Raw genomic sequence first — 25,305 nt, 5'->3', positions numbered from 1 at the left:
ATATTCCCCCTGCATCTCTTGGCCAAAACCTTCAATCCCCTCGTACTTGTACCATTAGTTAATGGGGAAAGTTTTTCCATGTCTAATTTATCTAAGCCTGTCATAATCTTCTACACTTCTGTTAAATCTCCCCTCAATCTGCTTTGTTCTAAGGAGAGCTTTGTTCTAAGTTTTCCAACCTAACCATGTAACTAAAATCCCCCTTCCCTGGAACCATTGTGGTAAATCTCCTCTCACTCTTTCAATTACCTGAGATTGCACAAAATCTGAACTCGAGACTCATCACTTGTACAGCAAACACATTTCACATTCTTAGATTTAATAACACATTAAAATCAATAATTTAGAGAATATCCTCACAGATTCTGAATTATGTTAACTTTTGATGGGCTAATTTGACAAGATATGAAGTTATATTAAGAACACAATGAGGACCCACAGATGGGCATTGACCAACCCTTAGAAGTATCCAGTCGTGATGCTCCAGCCATTGTGAGTGTGGGACAGGCTTGATGGATTCATCATTGTTGTATGTTTTTGTATGTTACCGGTCATTGGAAATTAACAGGCAGGAAATACCAGCTGGTTCATCAAACCTTCCCCACATCATGGAGGCTAATGCTTCCTGACTAGACATTTCTTCCCTCCCTGTGACCCTCATCCCTCACCCTATTCCCCCCACCCCTGCCCCTCCACCCCCCACCACTATCCATGTGATCTCCTGGGAGATGCAAAAAGAGAGAAGAAAACACAGAACCGATAAAAGAAAAATACTGTGTAACATTCCTCTCTGAACCCTTCAGGCAATCAAAGTCAGTCCAGGATGTCCCACGGACCAAGTGTGATCTATAAAGACACTTACCTTCTCTACAATGTGATCTTTGCCCCAGTCAAGACCCAGATATGTTTATATTCATTGGAGCTTAGAAAGATGAGAGGTGATCTTATTGAAACATATAAGATCCTGAGGAGATTTGACAGGGTGGATGTTCAAAGGATGTTTCCCCTTGTTGGAGAGGCACAGTTTAAAGTGAAGGGATTTCCCATTTAAGACTGGGATGAGGAAAACATTTTTCTCTCAGACGGTTGTGAATCTGTAGAACTCTCTTCCCCAGAGAGTGGTGGAGGCAGGGTCATTGAATGTTTTTTAGGCAGAGGTAGACAGATTGTTGACAAACAAGGGAGTCAAAGGGTATCGGGGGTAGGCACGAAAGTGCAGTTGAGTCCACAAACAGATCAACCATGATCTTACAGAATACGGAGGAGGCTCAAGGGGCCGAATAGCCTACTTCTGCTCCGAGTGCGTATGTTCACATGTATGTATGTTCATCTACCAATCATCAAGTCCAATAACTTCCCCAGCCCCACTCACATGATTTGTCATAGAAACATAGAAAACAGGAGCAGGAGTAGGCCATTCGGTCCTTCGAACCTACTCCGCCATTCATTATGATCAAGGCTGATCATCCAGCTCAGTAAACTGTTCCCGCTCTCGCCCCATATCCTTTGATCCCTTTCGCCCCAAGAACTATATCTAACTCCTTCTTGAAAACATACAATGTTTTGGCCTCAACTGCTTTCTGTGGTAGCGAATTCCACAGGCTCACCACTCTCTGGGTGAAGTAATTTCTCCTCATCTCAGTCCTGAAAGGTTTCCCCCATATCCTTAGACTATGACCCCTGGTTCTGGACTCCCCCACCATCGGGAACATCCTTCCTGCATCTACCCTGTCAAGTCCTGTTAGAATTTTATAGATTTCTATGAGATCCCCCCTCACTCTTCTGAACTCCAGCGAATATAATCCTAACCAACTCAATCTCTCCTCATATGTCAGTCCCGCCATCCCAGGAATCAGTCTGGTAAACCTTCGCTGCACTCCCTCTATAGCAAGATCATCCTTCCTCAGATAAGGAGACCAAAACTGCACACAATATTCCAGGTGTGGCCTCACCAAGGCCCTGTATAATTGCAGCAAGACATCCCTGCTCCTGTACTCGAATCCTCTCGCTATGAAGGCCAACATACCATTTGCCTTTTTTACCCTCTGTTGCACCTGCACGCTTACCTTCAGCGACTGGTGCACGAGAACACCCAGGTCTCACTGCATATTCCCTCTCAGTTTATAGCCGTTCAGATAATAATCTGCCTTCCTGTTTTTGCTACCAAAGTGGATAACCTCACATTTATCCACATTATACTGCATCTGCCATGCATTTGCTCACTCACTTAACTTGTCCAAATCACCCTGAAGCCTCTCTGCATCCTCCTCACAACTCACTCTCCCACCCAGTTTTGTGTCATCTGCAAATTTGGAGATATTACATTTAGTTCCCTCATCTAAATCATTAATATATATTATGAATAGATCATGTCTCAACTTCACCCTCAGATTTTTCAACAGCATTCATGGGATACCCATGTTACCCATTTGTTACTTCCATTGTGCAATACTGCACATTTATCCACAGGCGATTTTGTCTGCAGCTGCCACCTGAGGTGTTTAATTAGCAACTTGCAGTACGGCTGTTTCAGCCATCAGGAAAAGGCATTGAGAAGCAGTGAGACACATAGCAACAGAGTGGAATGGGCAGAGTTCCAACATGTGATTTAGTGTTGACATTCAAGGCAGTTTAATCTGGCTCCTTTTCTTCTTCGACAGGGCTGGAACCTGATGCTGACATCTATATGAATTTTATGAAAGCCCATCAGTGCTATGATGTAATTCCAACCAGTTCTAAACTTGTTGTGTTTGATACAACTTTGCAGGTGAGAGAAGGGATGGGCAGTGGGTGCAAAGGAGGTTACATTGGCAAAGAGCAGAGCTTAAATAGGGTTTACAGCAAAGAAACAGGCCATTCTGCCCAACTGGTCTGTTTCAGCGTTCATATTATATGCGGAACTCCTCCCACCCTACTTCATCTAGCCTCCATCAACATAACCTTCTATTCCTTTCTCCATGTATGTCTCAGGATCAGGGGCCGATCATTTCAGACTGAGATGAGGAGAAATTTCTTCGCTCATAGAGTTGTGAATCTTTGGAATTCTCTACCCCAGAGGGTTGTGGACGCTCCATTGTTGAATATATTTAAGGCTGGGATAGATAGATTTTTGGTCTCTTCAGGAATCGAGAGTTATGGGTTGCAGGCAGAAAAGTGGAGTTGAAGCCGAAGATCAGCAATGATCGTATTGAATGGTAGAGCAGGCTTGACGGGCTAGATGGTCTACCACTGCTCCTATTTTTTATCTTCTTATCTAATTGTCCCTTAAATGCATCTATGCTATTCACCTCAACGACTCCATGTGGTAGTGAGTTCACATTCTCACCATGCTCTGGGTAAAGTTGTTTCTTCTGAATTCCCATCGGATTTATTCGTAACTATTGTTTGTTAATGGCCTCTAGTTCTGTCTTCCCCACAAGTGGAAATGTCTTCCCTACGTCTACCCTGTCAAAACCTTTCGTAATCTTAAAGGCCTCGATTAGGTCACCCCATCAAACTTCTCATTTCTAGCGAAAAGAACCTCAGTCTGGTGTCATTCTAGTAAATCCTTTTTGCATCTTCTGTGGTGCCTTTATGCCTTTTTTAATAATATGAAGACCTGAACTCCAAGTGTGGTCTAACCAGGTTTTGCGTAATTTCTCTGCTTTTCAATTTTATCACTCTTGAAATGAACCCCAGTGCTTTGTTTGCTTTTTTTATGGCCTTATTAACATGTGTTGCTACTTTTAGTTATCTGTGTATCTGCCCCTCTGTTTCTCTACCCAACTTAGACACTTATTTTCCAAGGAGTATGTGGCCTCCTTATTCTTCCTACCAAAATGTACGACCTCAAAATTATCTATATTGGGATTCATTTGCCAATTACATGCCCACTAATGGAGAGCTGGCACTGCCCTTGGCACTGGGCTGCAGCAAAAGACATAGCCTTTGTTATATGTTTGTTTGGAACGCTGTCACCTTATTTAGTCTAGACTGTAACAGTGAAATATTAATCTTTATTACATTATAACTATTTATATTCCACACTAACAGGTGAAGGGTGGCACAGTGGCGCAGTGGTTAGCACTGCAGCCTCACAGCTCCAGCGACCCGGGTTCAGTTCTGGGTACTGCCTGTGCGGAGTTTGCGAGTTCTCCCTGTGTCTGTGTGGGTTTCCGCCGGGTGCTCCGGTTTCCTCCCACAGCCAAAGACTTGCAGGTTGATAGGTAAATTGGCCATTGTAAATTGCCCCGAGTGTAGGTAGGTGGTAAGAGAATGGTGGGGATGTGGTAGAGAATATGGGATTAATGTAGGATTAGAATGAATGGGTGGTTGTTGGTCGGCACAGACTCGGTGAGCCGAAGGGCCTCTTTGAGTGCTGTATCTCTAAAAATATAAATAACCTGTGTGATACCTCCACAGCCACGCTGCATCTATTCCCGAGTCTCTCTCACATGTGATCTCTTGCAGCATCATAGTAGAAGGTATTCTTTACACTCACTCAAGATTAACCCTTTCAAACCCTTATACTACAACCTTCAGGAGGGGAGGTGGGGCAATGAAATCCAGAGCAAGAGAAAAGCTGAGTTTTGTTTTCTCATTTCTGCACAGGTGAAGAAAGCATTCTTTGCAATGGTTGCTAATGGGGTGAGAGCAGCTCCACTCTGGAACAGTAAGGAGCAGTGTTTTGTAGGTGAGTTTTAAACCTGTGCAGCTGAACGTGATGGGAACAGACGCGTGTTTCTGAATTTAATTGCCAGTAAGAATTAATCAACAACATCAAAGAAAGAACTTGCATTTATATAGCGCCTTTCACAACCTCAGGATGTCCCAAAGCACTTTACAGCCAATGAAGTACTATTGAAGTTTAGTCACTGTTGTAATGTAGGAAACGCAGCAACCAATTTGTGCACAGCAAGATCCCACAAACAGCAATGGGTTAGTGGACAGATCGTCTATTTTAGTGATGTTGATTGAGGGCTAAATATTGATCAGGAGAACTCCCCTGCTCTTCTTCAAAATAGAGCCATGGAATCTTTTACATCCATCTGAGAGAGTAGACGGGGCCTTAGTCTCATCCAAAAGACAGCACCTCTGATTGCACTGCACTCAAGCGTCAGCCTAGAGTATGTGCTCAAATCTCTGGAGTAGGACTTGAACCCATAATCTTCTGAGACGAAAGTGCTATCCACTAATGCAACCTGATACAGACCAGAGATGAAGAATGAAACTTTTCTGCTTTGTATGGCTCAGTATTGCACCAGTCAGTCTGAACATACGACTGAACATTCTTTGTCAATTTATTACAGTGACACTGGGCCAAGTTGCCTGTGTAACCTGTTACCTGACGTTGCTGAGAATGAGAATCTCCTGTATACGTGAAGATCGGAGTCCCTACTTGACAGGCAATGATCAGAATCACTGTAGTCACTGAATAATTAAAATTCCATTTGGGTTTGGGGGGATTTTTACCAGTCTGATGGGGAGGATATTGAGTGATTCAGTCTGTGCCGTGGAAGTGAGGTCTAGCTGAAGACCATCTCACAACTCATTCACTTGCCCTGTTAACAATGATGCTCACCCATGGCCCACTGTATAACTGCTCCTCTTTCTGCTCTCTGCAGGCATGCTGACAATTACGGACTTCATCAACATCTTGCACAGATACTACACATCTCCAATGGTAAGGGAGAGCCTCAGACACTTTTAGTCCTTTTCTTTGGCCAAAGAACAGCATTTCTAGAGTTGAACAGAGGCTGGAAAGGGTTGTCGTCAGTAGCACCAACGCCATGTGTATTCTTAAAGACTACAACTGTGCTGTTTGAATTGGGTCTCTTTCTTTAAGCTCCGTATGCAATGAGCAGAGAGGAAAGCCATGTCTACAACATACTGCATTTACATAGCAGTTTTAACATGGTAGAACATCCGAAAGCGCTTCGCAAGAGCGTAATCAGATGAAAATTTGACACCAAGCAAGGAGATATTAACACAGGTGACCAAAAGCTTGGTCAAAGAAGTAGGTTTTAAGGAGCGTCTTAAAGGAGAAGAGAAAGAGGTAGAGAGGCGGAGAGGTTGAAGGAGGGAATTCCAGAGTTTCAGGCCAAGGCAGCTGAAGGCACGGCCGCCAATGGTGGAAGCAATTAAAATTGTTCAAGAGACAGAAATTGGAGGAGTGCAGAGATCTCAAAGGATTGTAGAGCTTCAGGAGGTTACAGAGATAGGGAGGGACAAGGCCATGGAGGGATTTAAGGTTACAATTGGTGCGGGGAGTGATTGCTGTTATGGTCCTCTTGTGAAAAGCAGCTTTTATTTTTTAACTGATCGGGTTTAGTATTTAATTTCAAACTTTCTCTTTCAGGTGCAAATCTATGAATTGGAGGAACATAGGATTGAGACATGGCGAGGTGAGGGGTGTTCAGTAGTGGTTAACTTCATTCAGCATTGGATCGTGTGTGTGTGTGTGCACATGTGTGTGTGTGCGTTTGCGTGCGAATGAGTGTGTGTGGGAGTGGGTGTGCGCGAGCGAGTGTGTGTGCTAATATTTGTCTGTGAGTGTATGTGTGAGTACATGTGAGTGTGTGTAGAAGAGTGTGTGAGAGAAAGTGTGTGCCTGTGTTTTACTGATTAATTTTAGTATAGATTAATTTTTCCTTATAAAAGTTGCTTGGATACATATCGCTTGAATGTTTGTTCTTCATCGAACACGGCTGTACCAGTCAAAATCCTCTCTGTTCACTTGCTCTAGTAAAGTTGCTCCAGCTCCGTCACCAATGTTTTGCTGCCAGTCATGTTACAGGGATATATCACTCTTCTTTATTTAACAAAGCTGTGCACCAACAGTATGACAGGAACTGGACCGGCACATCTAACAAGAATACTAATTGCGGGCTAGCTATTTGAGTTAATGAAACATTTTCCGGTCCAGTCTAGTGGTTCTCTGTGTGAGATGCACAAATTCATACAATGTGCTGCTTGCAGGTTGTGTGCTTTTGCTCATCAATGTGTCTGCTGTACAGAAACCCAATACCATGCTTAACCATACCACTGAGAAGTCTACATAATTAAAGCAATACATTTTTTTATGCTGCGAGTGGTTAGGATCTGGAATGCAAAGCTGAGAGTGCAAATGTTTTTACCACAAATGAAGTGCTTGTTGAAGTGTTGTTACTGTTATGTAGGAAGCATAGGCGCTTGAGATGGCTTGGCCATGTGAGCCGCATGGAAGATGGCAGGATCCCCAAAGACACATTGTACAGCGAGCTCGCCACTGGTATCAGACCCACCGGCCGTCCATGTCTCCGCTATAAAGACGTCTGCAAACGCGACATGAAATCGTGTGACATTGATCACAAGTCGTGGGAGTCAGTTGCCAGCATTCGCCAGAGCTGGCGGGCAGCCATAAAGACAGGGCTAAATTGTGGCGAGTCGAAGAGACTTAGTAGTTGGCAGGAAAAAGACAGAGGCGAAAGGGGAGAGCCAACTGTGCAACAGCCCCAACAAACAAATTTCTCTGCAGCACCTGTGGAAGAGCCTGTCACTCCAGAATTGGCCTTTATAGCCACTCCAGGCGCTGCTTCACAAACCACTGACCACCTCCAGGCGCGTATCCATTGTCTCTCGAGATAAGGAGGCCCAAAAGATAAAGAAGAAGAAAGGAAGCATATCAAACAATTTGTGCACAGTAAGCTAAAGCCTGGCTCAGTTGTAAAATTAAAACCCGACCTGGGCCTGACCTGACAACAGCCAACCCGAGACTGGGCCTCGGTTTAACATCTCATCTGCAAGATGGCACTTCTGACAATGCAGCACTCCCTCAGTACTGCACTGGGAGTATCAGCCTAGACCTTCTGACTCAGAGACAAGAGTGCTACACACTGAACTAGCACCAACTAGAACCCACCCTCTCAATAAGGATATACCGCACCTGCCAAAGTGCAGTGAGGTTAGCTTTCAGGCTATTGGCTGAGAACAGCACTGCCAAATGTCCATTTTTTAAATTGAGAAATTGAGGTGAAGGGTGAAGATTGAAAGTGCAGGACTTCACCAAGGCTAAAGAGTAGCAGGGAAGATGACATAAAATTGTGATATTGTACAATGCCAAGCTCGGGTTTTCAAACATTAAGATTATCAGTGACAAAAGGGGTCATGGTGCAAAGCCAAAGGGAGTGGTAATGGGACAAGTAAAGAAACAAAAGATGTGCCTAGAGGAGGTGTGAATGGCAGGTAGCTGACGTCCGACGCAAAGTAAAGGAAATGAGAGAGAAACGAGAGAAGAAAACAAACCAGCAAAGAAACATAAAATAAAATGGGGCCAGAGGTTATAATCTCAAATTGATGATACAATTGTTAAATTATTGATTATTACGTGACCTTAGACAATTGCCATCACACAGCCGTTCTTTTGACTCGCATTCTAACAATTTAATTGGGCTGGAGGTAATCATGTGACTGATCCTCCATGTTTGTTTGAGCCATGGATCATTGCTATGTTGGGTGGGGTGGGTGGGAATTGCGGAGATCCAGTTTAATCGAGTGTTGTGACTGATCCATCAGAACAGCTGGGTTTAAAATGGTTTATACGTCAATGATCCACAGAAACCAGCTGACCGTAACAAAGAGCAACATCATGATGACACAGGAATGTTAAAGAAGCAGTTTTAACTGGGCTGTAAATTTTTTTAAATCCCTCCCTTCTGGCTGATCTGCATGATTCTGGCAATCACATCACTTACTGGAAACCACGTGAGAGTTTTGCTTGCCAACTTTCATATCAGACTTGTGATGATTAGTAGCGGAGATGGTGGTGTAGTGGTAATGTCACTGGGCTAATAATTCAGAGGTCCAGACTAATTTCCTGGGGACATGGGTTCAAATGACAGCTGGTGGAATTTAAAATTCAATTAATTAACTAAAAGAAAATCTGGAATTGAAAGCTAGTCTCAGTAATGGTGCCACAAAACTATCATCGATTGTCATAAAAACCCATCTGGTTCACTGATGTCCTTTAGGGAAGGAAATGGTCTGGTCTACATATGACTCCTGAGCCAAGGCAATGTGGTTGACTCTTAACTGCCCTCTGGCTTGCTTGGCCATTTCAGTCAGTTGTCAAGAGTAATTACTGATGGGCAACAAATGCTGGCCTTGCCACTGACACCCAAATCCAATGAAAGAATAAAAGAAAAGAGGGCAAACCTGATTTATCAAAGATGTAATTGCTACACAATAAAAAATCAGCTGCGGCCTGGGTCTTTATTAATAAAACCTTCTGTTTTATTTAGAATTCAGTTTATATTTTAGCTTTTCTCATCGTGCTTTCTGCCTGAAGGATTGGAACAGACTTGTCTCTCTCCAGATATATTTTGATTGCTTAAAGGACTATCTCAGCTTTAAGGTATTGAGAAGATTTTTTCATAATAAAGTCAAGGATCCTTGTGATTTTAGAGGAATAGAAAACAAAAACAAGAAAGTTATGCTAAACTTTTACAAAGCATTTGTTGGACCTCATCTAGAGTATTATGTTCAATACTGGGCACCACACTTTAGAAAAGATGTCAAGGCCTTGGAGACGGTGCAAAGGAGATTTACTAGAATACTACCAGGGATGAAGGTATGTCAGTTCTGCGTGGAAATTGGAGAAGCTGGGGTTGTTCTCTTTAGAGCAAAGAAGGAGATTGAATAGAGATATTCAAAATCATGAATGACTTTGATAAAGTGAATAAGGAGAAACTGTTTCCATTGGCATATGAGTCAGTAACCAGAGGATGCAAATTTAAAGTGATTGGCAAAAAAAAAAACAAGAGGTAACATGAGGAAACTTTTTTAAGTGAGTTGTTGTGATCTGGAATGCGCTGCCTGAAAGGGCGGTGGAAGCAGATTCAATAGTAACTTTCAAAAGAGAATTAGATAAATATTTGAATGGAAATCCCCAGGGTCTGAAGGTATACATCCCAGAGTACTTAAGGAAGTGGCCCTAGAAATAGTGGATGCATTGGTGGTCATCTTCCAAGATTCTATAGACTCTGGAACAGTTTCTACAGATTGGAGGGTAGCTAATGTAACCCCACTATTTAAAAAGGGAGGTAGAGGGAAAGCAGGGAATTATAGACCAGTCAGTCTGACGTCAGTAGTGGAGAAAATTCTAGAGTGCATTATCAAAGATTTTATAGCAGAGCACTTGGAGAACAGTGGTAGAATTGGACAGAGTCAGCATGGATTTACGAAAGGGAAATCATGCTTGACAAATCTACTAGAATTCTTCGAGGATGTAACTAGTAGAGTTGATGAGGGGGAGCCAGTGGATGTGGTTTATTTGGACTTTCAAAAGGCTTTCGACAAAGTCCCACATAAGAGATTAGCGTGTAAAATTAAAGCGCATGGGATTGGGGGTAGTGTATTGCAATGGGTAGAAAATTGGTTGGCGGACAGGAAACAAAGATTTGGGATAAATGGGTCTTTTTCCAAATGGCAGGCAGTGACTCGTGGGGTACTGCAGGGATCGGTGCTAGGACCCCAGCTATTCACAATATACATTAATGATTTAGATGAGGGAACTAAATGTAATATCTCCAAATTTGCAGATGACACAAAACTGGGTGGGAGGGTGAGTTGTGAGGAGGATGCAGAGAGGCTTCAGGGTGATTTGGACAAGTTGAGTGAGTGGGCGAATGCATGGCAGATGCAGTATAATGTGGATAAATGTGAGGTTATCCACATTAGTAGCAAAAACAGGAAAGCAGATTATTATCTGAATGGCTATAAACTGAGAGAGGGGAATATACAGTGAGACCTGGGTGTTCTCGTACACCAGTCGCTGAAGGTAAGCGTGCAGGTGCAACAGAGGGTAAAAATGGCAAATGGTATGTTGGCCGTCATAGCGAGAGGATTTGAGTACAGGAGCAGGGATGTCTTGCTGCAATTATACAGGGCCATGGTGAGGCCACACCTGGAATATTGTGTGCAGTTTTGGTCTCCTTATCTGAGGAAGGATGTTCTTGCTGTAGAGGGAGTGCAGTGAAGGTTTACCAGACTGATTCCTGGGATGGCGGGACTGACATAGGAGGAGAGATTGAGTCGGTTAGGATTATATTCGCTGGGGTTCAGAAGAGTGAGGGGGGATCTCATAGAAACCTATAAAATTCTAACAGGACTTGACAGGGTAGATGCAGGAAGGATGTTCCCGATGGTGGGGGAGTCCAGAACCAGGGGTCATAGTCTAAGGATACGGGGTAAACCTTTCAGGAAAAGAGATGAGGGGAAATTTCTTCATCCAGAGAGTGGTGAGCCTGTGGAATTCACTACCACAGAAAGCAGTTGAGGCCAAAACATTGAATGTTTTCAAAAAGGAGTTAGATATAGCTCTTGGGTCTAAAGGGATCAAAGGGTATGGGGCTAGGTTACTGAGTTGGATGATCAGCCATGATCATAATGAATGGCGGAGCAGGGCCGAATGGCCTACTCCTGCTATTTTCTATGTTTCTATGAAAACATGTACAGGGCTATGGAGCAAGAGTAAGGGAGTGGGATTAATTGGATAGCTCTACCAAAGAGCTGGCACAGGCACGATGGGCTCCTGCTCTGAGGTATCATTCTAGGTTTCTATAATACTTGATCAGTTTAATACTCCTGTGGAATTTTTGGAGGGATTTTTGAGGCAGTTGAATCCTCTGCTTGTCCTGTTGCTCTCCAAGGTCTCCAGCTCAATGATAAGCCACAGCCATTGCCAGGCACGCTGCTTGTTTCTTTGATTCACCCCTATGTCTCCCACTTCTACCGAGCCTCGCCTTTTGCTGCTGCTGAACGCCCTTTACCACTGACTAGCACCCCCCAACCCCCACAGCCCACCATACCCCCACACCCCTTAAAGGTAGGGAAATTTAGAGCTTAGAGCTTGGACGGCTGAAAGCGCAACCACCAAAAATGGGGTTCATAGGACAGGGACTCAGTAAGAGGCCAGCGTTCGAGAAACACAGAGATCTCAAAGGGTTGTAGGCCTGGCGGAGGTTATAGAGAAAGGGAGGGGCGAGGCCATGAGGGATTTGTATACGAGATGAGAATTTTGAAATCGAGGCGTTGCCAGACCAGGAGCCAGTGTAGGTCATCAAGCACAAGGGTGTGGGTGAACAGGATTTGGTGTGAGTTAGGATATGGTCAGCAGAGGTTTGGATGAGCTCAACTTTATGGAGGGTGGAAGATGGGAGGCTGGGTAGAAGAGCATTGGAATAGTCAAGTCTAGAGGTAAGAAAGGCATAGATGAGATGAATAAGCAATTCTTAAAATAAAGTTTGGGCTTGGATTTCTAATCTTTGTGTTGAGTAATTTAATCATATTGAGCACACATCATGAAAATAACTTCTTTAAATTAGCTGATGATGTACCTGGGCCTCATTCATTTCAATAATTTTACTCTCCTCTTTCTCCTAGAGATTTATTTACAAGATTCCTTTAAGAAACTGGTCAGTATCTCCCCAAATGACAGGTAAAATGATTATTCTGTGTGATTGGAATTGCAGTATGTCCAGTTTTATCTCATGGTTACAGGGGAATAGCGGATTCTGGTTTTATTATGGAGAAATAGCATGATGGATGTCCTTTTTATACATTCTCTAACCAGGCCTATCCCTAGTGCCTTTGAGAAGATGGGTGTGGGCATTCTTCTTGAATCAATGCAATCCTTGAGGTGAAGGTTCTCCTACAGTGCTGTTAGGGAGGAAGTTCCAGGATTTTGAACTAGCAACGATGAAGGAACGGCGATATATGTCCATGCCGGGATGGTGTGTTACTTGGACAGGGAACGTGGGAGGTGGTGGTGTTCCCATTCACCTGCTGCCCTGGTTCTTCGAGGTAGTAGAAGTCATGGGTTTGGGAGGTACTGTTGAAGGAGCCTTGGCAATCAGCTGCAGTACGTCTTGTAGATGGTACCCACTTCTGCCACTGTGCACGGAAGTAGGCTAGTGAATGTTTAAGCCATTGGATGCGATGCTATTATAGAAATAAGCAGATTCTTTTGGGAGAGGAAGAGGTCTGAGCCTGCTAGAATCCAGTTTGCATTTATCGCCTTTCACAACCTCAGAATGTTGCAAAGTGCTTCACAGCCAATCAAGCGCTTTTGAAATGTAGCCACAGATTTAATATAGGAAACATAGCAGCCAATTTGCACACAGAAAGTTCCCACAAATAGCAATATGATAACAACCAGAGAATTTCAGGTATTTGATGAAGGACAAATATTGGCTAAGACACTGGGGGAGAGCTCCCCTGCTCGTCATTGAAATAGAGCAGTAGGATCTGAGAAGGCAGATTCTTCTTCTTTTGGGCCTCCTTATCTCGAGAGACAATGCATACGTGCCTGGAGGTGGTCAGTGGTTTGTGAAGCAGCGCCTGGAGTGGCTATAAAGGCCAATTCTGGAGTGACAGGCTCTTCCACAGGTGCTGCAGAGAAATTTGTTTGTCGGGGCTGTTGCACAGTTGGCTCTCCCCTTGCGCCTCTGTCTTTTTTCCTGCCAACTACTAAGTCTCTTCGACTCGCCACAATTTAGCCCTGTCTTTATGGCTGCCCGCCAGCTCTGGCGAATGCTGGCAACTGACTCCCACGACTTGTGATCAATGTCACACGATTTCATGTCGCGTTTGCAGACGTCTTTATAGCGGAGACATGGACGGCCGGTGGGTCTGATACCAGTGGCGAGCTCGCTGTACAATGTGTCTTTGGGGATCCTGCCATCTTCCATGCGGCTCACATGGCCAAGCCATCTCAAGCGCCGCTGACTCAGTAGTGTGTATAAGCTGGGGGTGTTGGCCGCTTCAAGGACTTCTGTGTTGGAGATATAGTCCTGCCACCTGATGCCAAGTATTCTCCGAAGGCAGCGAAGATGGAATGAATTGAGACGTCGCTCTTGGCTGGCATACGTTGTCCAGGCCTCGCTGCCGTAGAGCAAGGTACTGAGGACACAGGCCTGATACACTCGGACTTTTGTGTTCCGTGTCAGTGCGCCATTTTCCCACACTCTCTTGGCCAGTCTGGACATAGCAGTGGAAGCCTTACCCATGCGCTTGTTGATTTCTGCATCTAGAGACAGGTTACTGGTGATAGTTGAGCCTAGGTAGGTGAACTCTTGAACCACTTCCAGAGCGTGGTCGCCAATATTGATGGATGGAGCATTTCTGACATCCTGCCCCATGATGTTCGTTTTCTTGAGGCTGATGGTTAGGCCAAATTCATTGCAGGCAGACGCAAACCTGTCGATGAGACTCTGCAGGCACTCTTCAGTGTGAGATGTTAAAGCAGCATCGTCAGCAAAGAGGAGTTCTCTGATGAGAACTTTCCGTACTTTGGACTTCGCTCTTAGATGGGCAAGGTTGAACAACCTGCCCCCTGATCTTATGTGGAGGAAAATTCCTTCTTCAGAGGATTTGAACGCATGTGAAAGCAGCAGGGAGAAGAAAATCCCAAAAAGTGTGGGTGCGAGAACACAGCCCTGTTTCACACCACTCAGGATAGGAAAGGGCTCTGATGAGGAGCCACCATGTTGAATTGTGCCTTTCATATTGTCATGGAATGAGGTGATGATACTTAGTAGCTTTGGTGGACATCCGATCTTTTCTAGTAGTCTGAAGAGACCACGTCTGCTGACGAGGTCAAAGGCTTTGGTGAGATCAATGAAAGCAATGTAGAGGGGCATCTGTTGTTCACGGCATTTCTCCTGTATCTGACGAAGGGAGAACAGCATGTCAATGGTCGATCTCTTTGCACGAAAGCCACACTGTGCCTCAGGGTAGACGCGCTCGGCCAGCTTCTGGAGCCTGTTCAGAGCGACTCGAGCAAAGGCCTCAAATTAACAGCTCATGCAGAAGGCAGCACTTCTGACAGTGCAGTACTCCCTATAATTAATGGCACAGTTCTAAAGAGTGAGCAGGAACAAAGAGACCTGGAGTGCATGTGCATCAATCTTTGAAGGTGGCAGGACATATTGAGAGAGTGGTTAGTAAAGCATATGGGATCTTCGGCTTCATAAACAAGCGATTGAGCACAAAAGCAGGGAAAGTATGCTGAACCTTTATAAAGCTCTGGTTAGGCCCCAACTGGAGTATTGTGTCCAGTTCTGTTCACCACATTTTGGAAAGTATGTGAGGGTCCTTGAGAGGGTGCAGAGCAGATTTACCAGAATGATTCCAGGGATGGAGGATTTTTGTTACAAATTTAGATTGGGAAAACTGTGATTGTTCTCCTTAGAAAAAAGACTGAGGGGAGATTTAATAGACGTGTACAAGATTATGAAAGGTTTAGATAAGTTAGACAAGGAAAAACTGTTCCCTTTAACTAATGGTACAAGGTCTAGGGTCTATGGGACATCGATTGAAAGTTTTGGGCAAGAGATGCAGGGGGAATATGAAGAAGAACTTTTTTTACACAGTGGGTGGTAATGACCTGGAACTTCTTGTCCACAAGAATGGTGGAACGGGAGACAATCAATGACTTCAAGTGGAAATTGGATGGCCACTTGAAGGAAATAGACTTGCAGGGCTACAGGGATCAAGTGGGGCATTGGGACTGACTGACTAGTTCTGTGCAGAGCTGGCATAAACTCATTGGGCCAAATGGCCTCCTTCTGTGCTGTAAATTACTCTATGAGTCTAACACTGGAGTGTCAGTATGGGGGAGTGAGATTTGAATCCACAGCCTTCTAACTTAGCAGTATGAGTGCCACACACTGAGCCATGGCTGATCAATTGGCACTGATAGCTGATATAATCCTGTCACTGATCCCACAGCTGAAGGAGGTTGCACACAGGTGAACACTCTGGATACAGTAACAGAGTAGCAATGAATAATATGCAGTTAAAAAATAAAAGACAATTAACACTCGCCATAAATTCAGGTCCAGAGTGGTCCCATCAGATAGATACCTGTCCTTCACCTGATGAGGAAGCTTAACATTATTGTTAAGTACCAACTGTTGTCTGTTCTCTGATTTTAACCCATTCATTGTGTTTTTTCCACTTTAGCCTCTTTGATGCAGTTTACTCTTTGATTCAGAATAAAATTCATCGGCTGCCAGTCATCGACCCTGTATCTGGGAATGTGCTCTACATCCTGTCACACAAACGCATCCTGAAATACTTCCACCTCTTTGTAAGTCTCTCGTCTGCGTTATGTTTAAAGATAAGTACGGGATCAACAGAAACCTTTCTTTCTTGTTCAGATACTGGAGAAGCTGGGATCGTTGTCCTTAGAGCAGGGAAGGTTAAGGGGCGATTTAATTGAGATGTTCAAAATTATAAAGGCTTTGAATAGATTAAATAAGGAGAAACTGTTTGCAGTGGCGGGAGGGTTGGTAACCGGAGGACACCATCTTAGAAAAACTGGAAAAGGAACCATGGGGGAGATGAGGAGAATATTTTTATACAGCGTGTTGTTGTGGTCTGGGATGCACAGCCTGACAGGCTGGCAGAAGAGAATTGGATAAATACTTCAAAAGTGAAGCTTTGCAGGGCTAGGAGAAAGAGCAGGGCAACAAAACTAATTGGACCCAGCACAGGCGAAATGGACCAAATGATATCGTCTGTACTGTACGATTCTAAGATTCACTATAAATGGAGGAGGAATAAAAACATAAGAACATGGGTAGAGGAGCTGGAGGCCATTTGGCCCTTCAAGCCTGCTCCACCATTCAACAAGATAATGGCTGATCTTCTGCCTCACTCCACCTCCCCACACTATCCGCATATCCCTTAATTCCCGTGCTTTTCCAAAAGTCTATCAACCTCTGTCAAAGACTGAGCAGCCACAGCCCTCCAGGGTAGGGAATTCCAAAGATTTACAACCCTTTGAGTGAAGAAATTTCTTCTCACCTCAGTCCTAAATGGCCGACCCCTTATCACAAGGCTGTGACCACATGTTCTAAACTCTTCAGCCAGGGGAAATATTTTCTCAGCATCTACCCTGTCAAGCCCCTTAAGAATTTTATATGTTTCAATTAGATAAAGTCGTAGAAAGCCATTCGGCCCATCGAGGCCGTGCTGGCTCTCCACAGAGTTATCCAGTCAGTCCCACTCCCCGGCTCGATGCCCGTAGTCCTGCAAGTCTATTTCTCTCAGGTGGACATCCAACTTCCTCTTGAAGTCATTGCTCATCTCCGCTTCCACCACCCTTGTGGCAAGTGAGTTCCAGGTCACTGCTACACACTGCGTAAAAAAGTGCTTCGTCATATTCCCCCTGCATCTTTTGCTCAAAACCTTCAATTTGTGTCCCCTAGTCCGAGTACTATTTGTGAATGGGAACAGCTTTTCCTTGTCTAACTTATCTAAGCCTGTCATAATCTGGTACTTCTATTAAATCTCTCCTCAGTCTCCTTTCTGAGGAGAACAAACCCAGATTTTCCAACCTAGCCTTGTAACTATGAATATACGAACATACGAATTAGGAGCAAGAATAGGCCACTCGGTCCCTCGAGCCTGCTCCACCATTCAATAAGTTCATGGCTGAACTGATTACTCCACATTTCCACCTACCCCCGGCAAGTAACTCACCTCCTGACTCCCCAAAGCCTGTCCACCATCTACAAGGCACAAGTCAGGAGTGTGATGGAATGCTCTCCACTTGCCTGGATGGGTGCAGCTCCAACAACACTCAAGAAGCTTGACACCATCCAGGCCAAAGCAGCCCGCTTGATTGGCACCCCATCTACAAACATTCACTCCCTCCACCACCGACGCACAGTGGCAGCAGTGTGTACCATCTACAAGATGTACTGCAGCAACGCACCAAGGCTCCTTAGACAGCACCTTCCAAGTCCACGACCTCGACCAACTAGAAGGACAATGGCAGCAAAAACATGGGAACACCACCACTTGTAATTTCCCCTCCAAGTCACACACCATCCTGACTTGGAACTATATCGCTGTTCCTTCACTGTCGCTAGGTCAAAATCTTGGAACTCCCTTCCTCACAGCACTGTGGGTGTACCTACCCCACATGGACTGCAGCGGTTCAAGAAGGCAGCTCACCACCACCTTCTCAAGGGCAATTAGGGATGGGCAATAAATGCTGGCCTAGCCAGTGACGCTCACATCCCATGAATGAGCAAAAAAAAACTTTCCCCCTCCCCCCCCTTACTTATCAAGAATCTATCTACCTCTGCCTTAAAAATATTCAAAGACTCTGCTTCCACCGCCTTTTGAGGAACAGAATTCCAAAGACTCACCACCCTCTGAGAGAAAAAATTTCTCCTCATCTCTGTCTTAAATGACCCCTAGTTCTAGATTCTCCCACAAGGGGAAACATCCTTTCCACATCCACCCTGTCAAGATCCCTCAGGATCTTATATGTTTCAATCAAGTCGCCTCTTACTCTTCTAAACTCTGGCAGATACAAGCCTAGCCTGTCCAATCTTTCCTCGTTAAGCCAGCCCGCCTATTTGAGGTATTAGTCAAGTAAACCTTCTTTGAACTGTCTCCAACGCATTTACATCCTTCCTTAAATAAGGAGATCAGTACTGTACATAGTACTCCAGATGTGATCTCACCATTGCCCTATATAGCTGAAGCATAACCTCCCTACTATTGTATTCAATTCCCCTCGCGATAAACGATAACATTCTATTAGCTTTCCTAATTACATGCTGAACCTGCATACTAACCTTTTGCGATTCATGCACGAGGACACCCAGATCCCTCTGCATCTCAGAGCTGCACAATCTCTCACCATTTAGATAATATGTTTCTTTTTTATTCTTCCTGCCAAAGTGGACAATGTCCCACTTTCCCACATTACACCTCATTTTCCAGGTCTTTGCCCACTCACTTAACCTATCTATAATCCCTTTGTAGCCTCCTTATGTCCTCTTCACAAGTTACTTTCCTACCTATCTTTGTGTCAGCAGCAAATTTAGCATCCATACCTTTGGTCCCTTCATCCAAGTCATTTATATAAATTGTAAAAAGTTGAGTCTCCAGCACAGATCCCTGTGGAACACCACTCATTACATCTTGCCAACCAGAAAATGACCCATTTACGCTTCCTCTCTGCTTCCTGTTAGCTAGCCAATCTTCTATCCATGCCAATACGTTACCCCCTACACCATGAGCTTTTATTTTCTGCAATAACCTTTTATGTGGCACCTTATCAAATGCCTTCTAGAAATCTAAGCACAATACATAGAAACATAGAAAATAGGAGCAGGAGTGGGCCATACGGCCCTTCGAGCCTGCTCCGCCATTCATTATGATCATGGCTGATGATCCAACTCAGTAACCTATTCCTCCTTTCACCCCATACCGTTTGATCCCTTTAGGCCCAAGAGCTATATCTAACTCCTTCTTGAAAACATACAATGTTTTGGCCTCAACTGCTTTCCATGGTAGTGAATTCCACAGGCTCACCACTCTCTGGGTGAAGAAATTTTTCCTCAGCTCAGTCCTGAAAGGTTTACCCCGTATCCTTAGACTATGACCCGTGGTTCTGGACTCCCCCACCATTGGGAACATCCTTCCTGCATTTACCCTGTCAAGTCCTGTTAGAATTTTATAGGTTTCTATGAGATCACCCCTCTCTTCTGACTTCCAGCGACTATAATTCTAACCAACTCAATCTCTCCTTATATGTCAGTCCCACCATCCCAGGTGTTCGCTGCATATTCACCTCTCTCAGTTTATAGCCATTCGGATAATAATCTGCCTATTTTTGCTACCAATGTGGATAACCTCACATTTATCCACATTATACTGCATCTGCCATGCATTAGCCCACTCACTCAACTTGTCCAAATCACCCTGAAGCCTCTCTGCATCCTCCTCACAACTCACCCTCCCACTCAGTTTTGTGTCATCTGCAAATTTGGAGATATTACATTTCGTTCCCGCATCTAAATCATTAATGTATATTGTAAATAGCTGGGGTCCAAGCACCGATCCCTGTGGTACCCCACTAGTCACTGCCTGCCATTTGGAAAAAGACCCATTTATCCCAAATCTTTGTTTCCTGTCCGCCAACCAATTTTCTATCCACCGCAATATACTACCCCCAATCCCATGCGCTTTAATTTTACACACTAATCTCTTATGTGGGACTTTGTCGAAAGCCTTCTGAAAGTCCAAATAAACCACATCCACTGGCTCCCCCTCATCAACTCTACTAATTACATCCTCGAAGAAGTCTAGTAGATTTGTCAAGCATGATTTCCCTTTCGTAAATCCATGCCGACTCTGTCCAATTCTACCACTGTTCTCCAAGTGCTCTGCTATAAAATCTTTGATAATGGACTCTAGAATTTTCCCCACTACCGACGTCAGGCTGACTGGTCTATAATTCCCTGCTTTCTCTCTACCTCCCTTTTTAAATAGTGGGGTTACATTAGCTACCCTCCAATCTGTAGGAACTGTTCCAGAGTCTATAGAATCTTGGAAGATGACCACCAATGCATCCACTATTTCTAGGGCCACTTCCTTAAGTACTCTGGGTTGCATACCATCAGGCCCTGGGGATTTATCGGCCTTCAATCCCATCAATTTCCCCAACATCATTTCTCTACTAATACTGATTTCTTTCAGTTCCTCTCTCTCACTAAGCCCTGTGTTCCCCAACATTTCTGGTATGATATTTGTGTCCTCTTTTGTGAAGCCAGAACCAAAGTATGCATTTAGTTGGTCAGCCATTTCTTTATTCCCCATAATAAATTCCCCTGTTTCTGACTGTAAGGGACCTACATTTGTCTTCACCAATCTTTTTCTCTTCACATACCTATAGAAACTTTTACAGTCAGTTTTTATGTTCCCTGCAAGCTTGCTCTCGTACTCTATTTTCCCCTTCTTAATCAATCCCTTGGTCCTCCTTTGCTGAATTCTAAACTGCTCCCAATCCTCAGGTCTGTTGTTTTTCCTGGCAAATTTATATGCCTCTTCCTTGGATCTAATACTATCTCTAATTTCCCTTGGAAGCCATGGTTTGGCTACCTTTCCTGTTTTACTTTTGCACCAGACAGGGATAAACAATTTTTGCAGTTCATCCATGTGCTCTTTAAATGTTTGCCATTACCTATCCACCGTCATCCCTTTAAGTAATGTTTCCCAATCTGTCATGGTCAATTTGCGCCTCATACCTTCGTAGTTTCCTTTACGAAGATTCAGGACCCTTGTCTCAGAATCAATTGTGTCACTCCCCATCTTGATGAAGAATTCTATCATATTATGGTCGCTCGTCCCCAAGGGGTCTCGCACCACTAGATTGTCTATTATTCCTCTCTCATTACACAATACCCAGTCTAGGATGGTCTATTCTGTGGTTGGTTCCTCAACGTATTGGTCCAGAAAACCATCCCGTATACACTCCAAGAATTCCTCCTCTACGGTATTGTGATCAATTTGATTTGCCCAATCTATATGCAGATCAAAGTCACCTATAATTACAGATGTTCCTTTATCGCATGCATCTCTAATTTCCTGTTTAATGCCATTCCCAACATCACCACTACAGTTTGGGGGTCTATATACAACCCCCACTAACGTTTTTTGCTCCTTAATGTTTCTCAGCTATCCCCATACAGATTCCACATTGTCAGAGCTAATATCTTTCCTCACTATTGCGTTAATTTCCTCTTTAACCAGCAATGCAACTCCACCATCTTTTGTTTTTTGTCTGTCCTTCATAAATACTGAATATCCCTGGATGTTCATTTCCCATCCCTGGTCACCTTGCAGCTATGACTCCGTAATCCCAACTATATTATGCCCGTTTACATCTATTTGAGCGATTAATTCATCCACTTTATCGCGCATGCTCCGCGCGTTAAGGCACAAAGCCTTAAGGTTTGTCTTTTTAACATTACTTATCCTCTTCCCAATATTTTTCACTGTGTCCCTGTTTGATTCTGGCCCTTGATTTCTCTGCCTATCACTTTTCTTATTCCCCTTACTGTCTTTTGTTCTTGTCTTTGATTCCCCCTCCTCTGACTCCTTGCAAAGGTTCCCATTCCCCTGCCATTTTAGTTTAAACCCTCCCCAACCACTCTAGCAAATACTCCCCCTAGGACATCAGTCCCGGTCTGCCCAGGTGTAACCCGTCCAGTTTGTACTGGTCCTACCTCCCACAGAACCGGTCCCAATGCCCCAGGAATCTAAAACCGTCCCCTCACACCATCTCTTCAGCCGCATCTACCAGTTCCCCTTCATCCACAGCACAACAACTCCCTCAAAGAACTCCAATAAATTGGTTCAACATAATTTCCCTTTCACAAAACCATGTTGACTCTACCTGATTACCTTGAATTTTTCTAAGTGCCCTGCTATAACGTCTTTGATAATAGCTTCTAACATTTTCCCTAAGACAGATGTTAAGCTAACTGGCTTGTAGTTTCCTGCTTTCTGTCTCCCTCCTTTTTTGAATAAAGGCGTTACATTCACTGTTTTCCAATCTAACGGAACCTTCCCCGAATCTAGGTAATTTTGGAAAATCAAAACTAACGCATCAACTATCTCACTGGCCACTTCTTTTAACACCCTAGGATGAAGTCCATCAGGACCCGGGGACTTGTCAGCCCGCAGCTCCAACAATTTGCTCAGTACCACTTCCCTGGTGATTGTAATTTTCTTGAGTTCCTCCCTCCCTTCCATTTCCTGACTTACAGTTAATTCTGGGATGTTACTTGTATCCTCAATAGTGAAGACCAATGCAAAATACCTGCTCAATTCATCTACCATCTCCTTATTATCCATTATCAATTCCCCAGACTCACTTTCTATAGGACCAACGCTCACTTTGTTAACTCTTTTCTTTTTAAAGTATCTATAGAAACTCTTACTGTCTGTCCTTATACATCTAGCTAGCTTTCTCTCGTACTCTAATTTTACCTTCCTTATCAATCTTTTAGTTATTCTTTTCTGTTTTTTATATTTTCTGACTTGCCTCCCATCTTTGCGCAATTCTATGCTTTTCTTTAAGTTTGATACCATCTTTAACTGTTTTAGTTAACCACAGATGGCAGGTCCCACCCTTGGAATTTTTCTTTCTCATTGGAATGTATCTATTCTGTGTATTCTGAAATATCCCCTTAAATGTCTGCCACTGCATCTCTGGTGACCTGTACCTTATCCAATTTGCCAGTTCACTTTAGCTAGCTCTGCTTTCATGCCCTCATAATTGCCCTTATTTAAATTTAAAATACTAGTCTTGGACCCACTCTTCTCTCCCGCAAACTGAATGTAAAATTCAATCATATTATGATCGCTGCTACCTAAGGGTGCCTTAACTATGAGGTCATTAATTAATCCTATCTCATTGGACAATACCAGGTCTAGTATAGCCTGCTCTCTGGTTGGCTCCAGAACATACTGTTCCAAGAAATTATCCTGAAAACATTCTATGTACTCATCTAGGCTACCTCTGCCCATCTGACTTTTCCAGTCTATATGTAGGTTAAAATCCCCCATAATTATCGCCATACCTTTCTGACAAGCTGCCATTATTTCTTCCTTTATACCCAGTCCTACAGTGTGGTTAATGTTAGGTGGCCTGTACACCACTCCCACAAGTGACTTCTAGCCTTTATGATTTCTCATCTCCACCCAAACTACTTCTACCTCCTGGTTTCCTGAACTTAGGTCATCTCTCTCCATTGCACTAATATCATCATTAATTAACAGATCAACCCTCCACCTTTTCCTAGCTTCCTGTTCTTCCTAAATGCCATGTACCCTTCAATATTCAGGTCACAATCTATGTGATCCTGCAGCCATGTCTCTGTAATGGCTATCAGATCTTACTTATTCATTTCTATTTGCACTCTCAGTTCATCTGTTTTGTTTCGAATGCTACGTGCATTCAGATACAGAGCCTTTAGTTTTGTCCTTTTATTATTATTGTAACCTCTCGCCTTACCTGTTGATTTACTCTTAGAGTTGTAGCTCTGTCCCTTCCTTTCACAGTCTGTTTGTCATTTCCCATATTAATACCTTTCTCTCTTGTCTTGTCTCTTCTCCTTGATTTACCATATCTTCCCAAATTTGATTCCTTGCCCCCACTATTCAGTTTAAAACCCTCTCTACTTCCCTAGTTATGCAGCTCGCTAGAACACCGGCCCCAGCACGGTTCAGGTGTAGACCGTCCCAACGGTACAGCCACCACTTTCCCCAGTACCGGTGCCAGTGCCCCACGAACCGGAACCCACTTCTATCACACCAGTCTTTGAGCCACACATTAATTTCTCTAATCTTATTTTCCCTATGCCAATTTGCACCTGTCTCAGGTACTAATCCAGAGATTAGTACCTTTGAGGTTCTGCTTCTTAATTTGGTGCCTAGTTCCTTAGACTGACTATGCAGAACCTCTTTCCTTGTCCTGCCTATGTCATTGGTACCTATATGGACCACAACAACTGGATCGTCCCCCTCCTACTGTAAGCTCCTCTCCAGCCCTGAGCAGATGTCCCGAACCCTGACACCGGGCAGCCAACACAGCTGTCTGGACTCTCGCTCTTTGCTGCAGGAAACAGTGTCAATCCCCCTAAATATAATGTTCCTGACTACCACTACATTCCTTTTTTCTCCCTCCACTTGAATGGCTTCCTGTACCATGGAGCCATGGTCAGGTTGCTCATCCACCCTCACTCTCATCCAAACAAACTGGAAGAACCTCAAACCTGTTGGACAATCACAAAGGCTGAGGCTCCTGCACTCCTGGGTCCCCTTACCTGCCTCAGCCGCAGCGACACTCTCCTGTCTCTGACCACTGACCAAATCACAAGACCCTATCCTCAGGAGGGTGACCGCCTCCTGGTACAAAATGTCCAGGGAACTTTCCCCCTCCTTGATGTGTCACAGTTTCTGCAGCTCGGCCTCCAGTTCAATAACTCTATAATCCTCCATCTCTGGAACCATTCTGGTAAATCTTCTCTGCACCTTCTCAAGGACCCTCACAAATTTCCTGAAGTGTAGTGACTAGAACTGGACACAATACTCCAGTTGGGGCCTAACCAGAGCTCCCTGCTTTTGTACTCAATGCCTCTATTTATGAAGTCCAAGATCCCATATGCTTTACTAACCACTCTCTTATGTCCTGCCACATTCAAAGATCTGTACACATGCATCCCAGGTCCCTCTGTTGCTGCACACTCTTTAGAACTGTGCCATTAAGTATATATTACCTCTCCCTATTCCTTCTGCCAAAATGCATCACATCACGCTTGTTAATATTAAATTCCATCTGCCACCTCTCTGCCCATTCTGCTAGCCTATCTATGTCCTGTTGCAGGTGGTTCATAGCTTCCTCACTATTTGCCACACCTCCAAGTTTTGTGTTGTCAGCAAATTTTGGGCAGCACAGTGGCGCAGTGGTTAGCA

At 44.1% G+C, this 25,305-nt stretch overlaps 1 protein-coding gene across 1 annotated transcript in view; it reads left to right on the top strand.

The window, feature by feature from the left end:
* Window positions 1-25,305, top strand: part of prkag3a (protein kinase, AMP-activated, gamma 3a non-catalytic subunit) — a 40,950-nt gene that overhangs the window by 3,438 nt on the left and 12,207 nt on the right. The window contains exons 3-8 of the mRNA XM_068034469.1: window positions 2,661-2,767; window positions 4,591-4,672; window positions 5,604-5,662; window positions 6,338-6,383; window positions 12,400-12,454; window positions 15,982-16,108. Coding sequence (XP_067890570.1) covers window positions 2,661-2,767; window positions 4,591-4,672; window positions 5,604-5,662; window positions 6,338-6,383; window positions 12,400-12,454; window positions 15,982-16,108 — 476 coding nt within the window. The remainder of the gene's footprint in view (window positions 1-2,660; window positions 2,768-4,590; window positions 4,673-5,603; window positions 5,663-6,337; window positions 6,384-12,399; window positions 12,455-15,981; window positions 16,109-25,305) is intronic.

This window comes from Heterodontus francisci, chromosome 7, assembly GCF_036365525.1.
Source record: "Heterodontus francisci isolate sHetFra1 chromosome 7, sHetFra1.hap1, whole genome shotgun sequence".
Classification (NCBI taxonomy): domain Eukaryota; kingdom Metazoa; phylum Chordata; class Chondrichthyes; order Heterodontiformes; family Heterodontidae; genus Heterodontus; species Heterodontus francisci.
The sequence above is the reverse complement of the archived record's forward strand: the minus strand, read 5'-3'. Positions and strand labels throughout refer to the sequence as shown.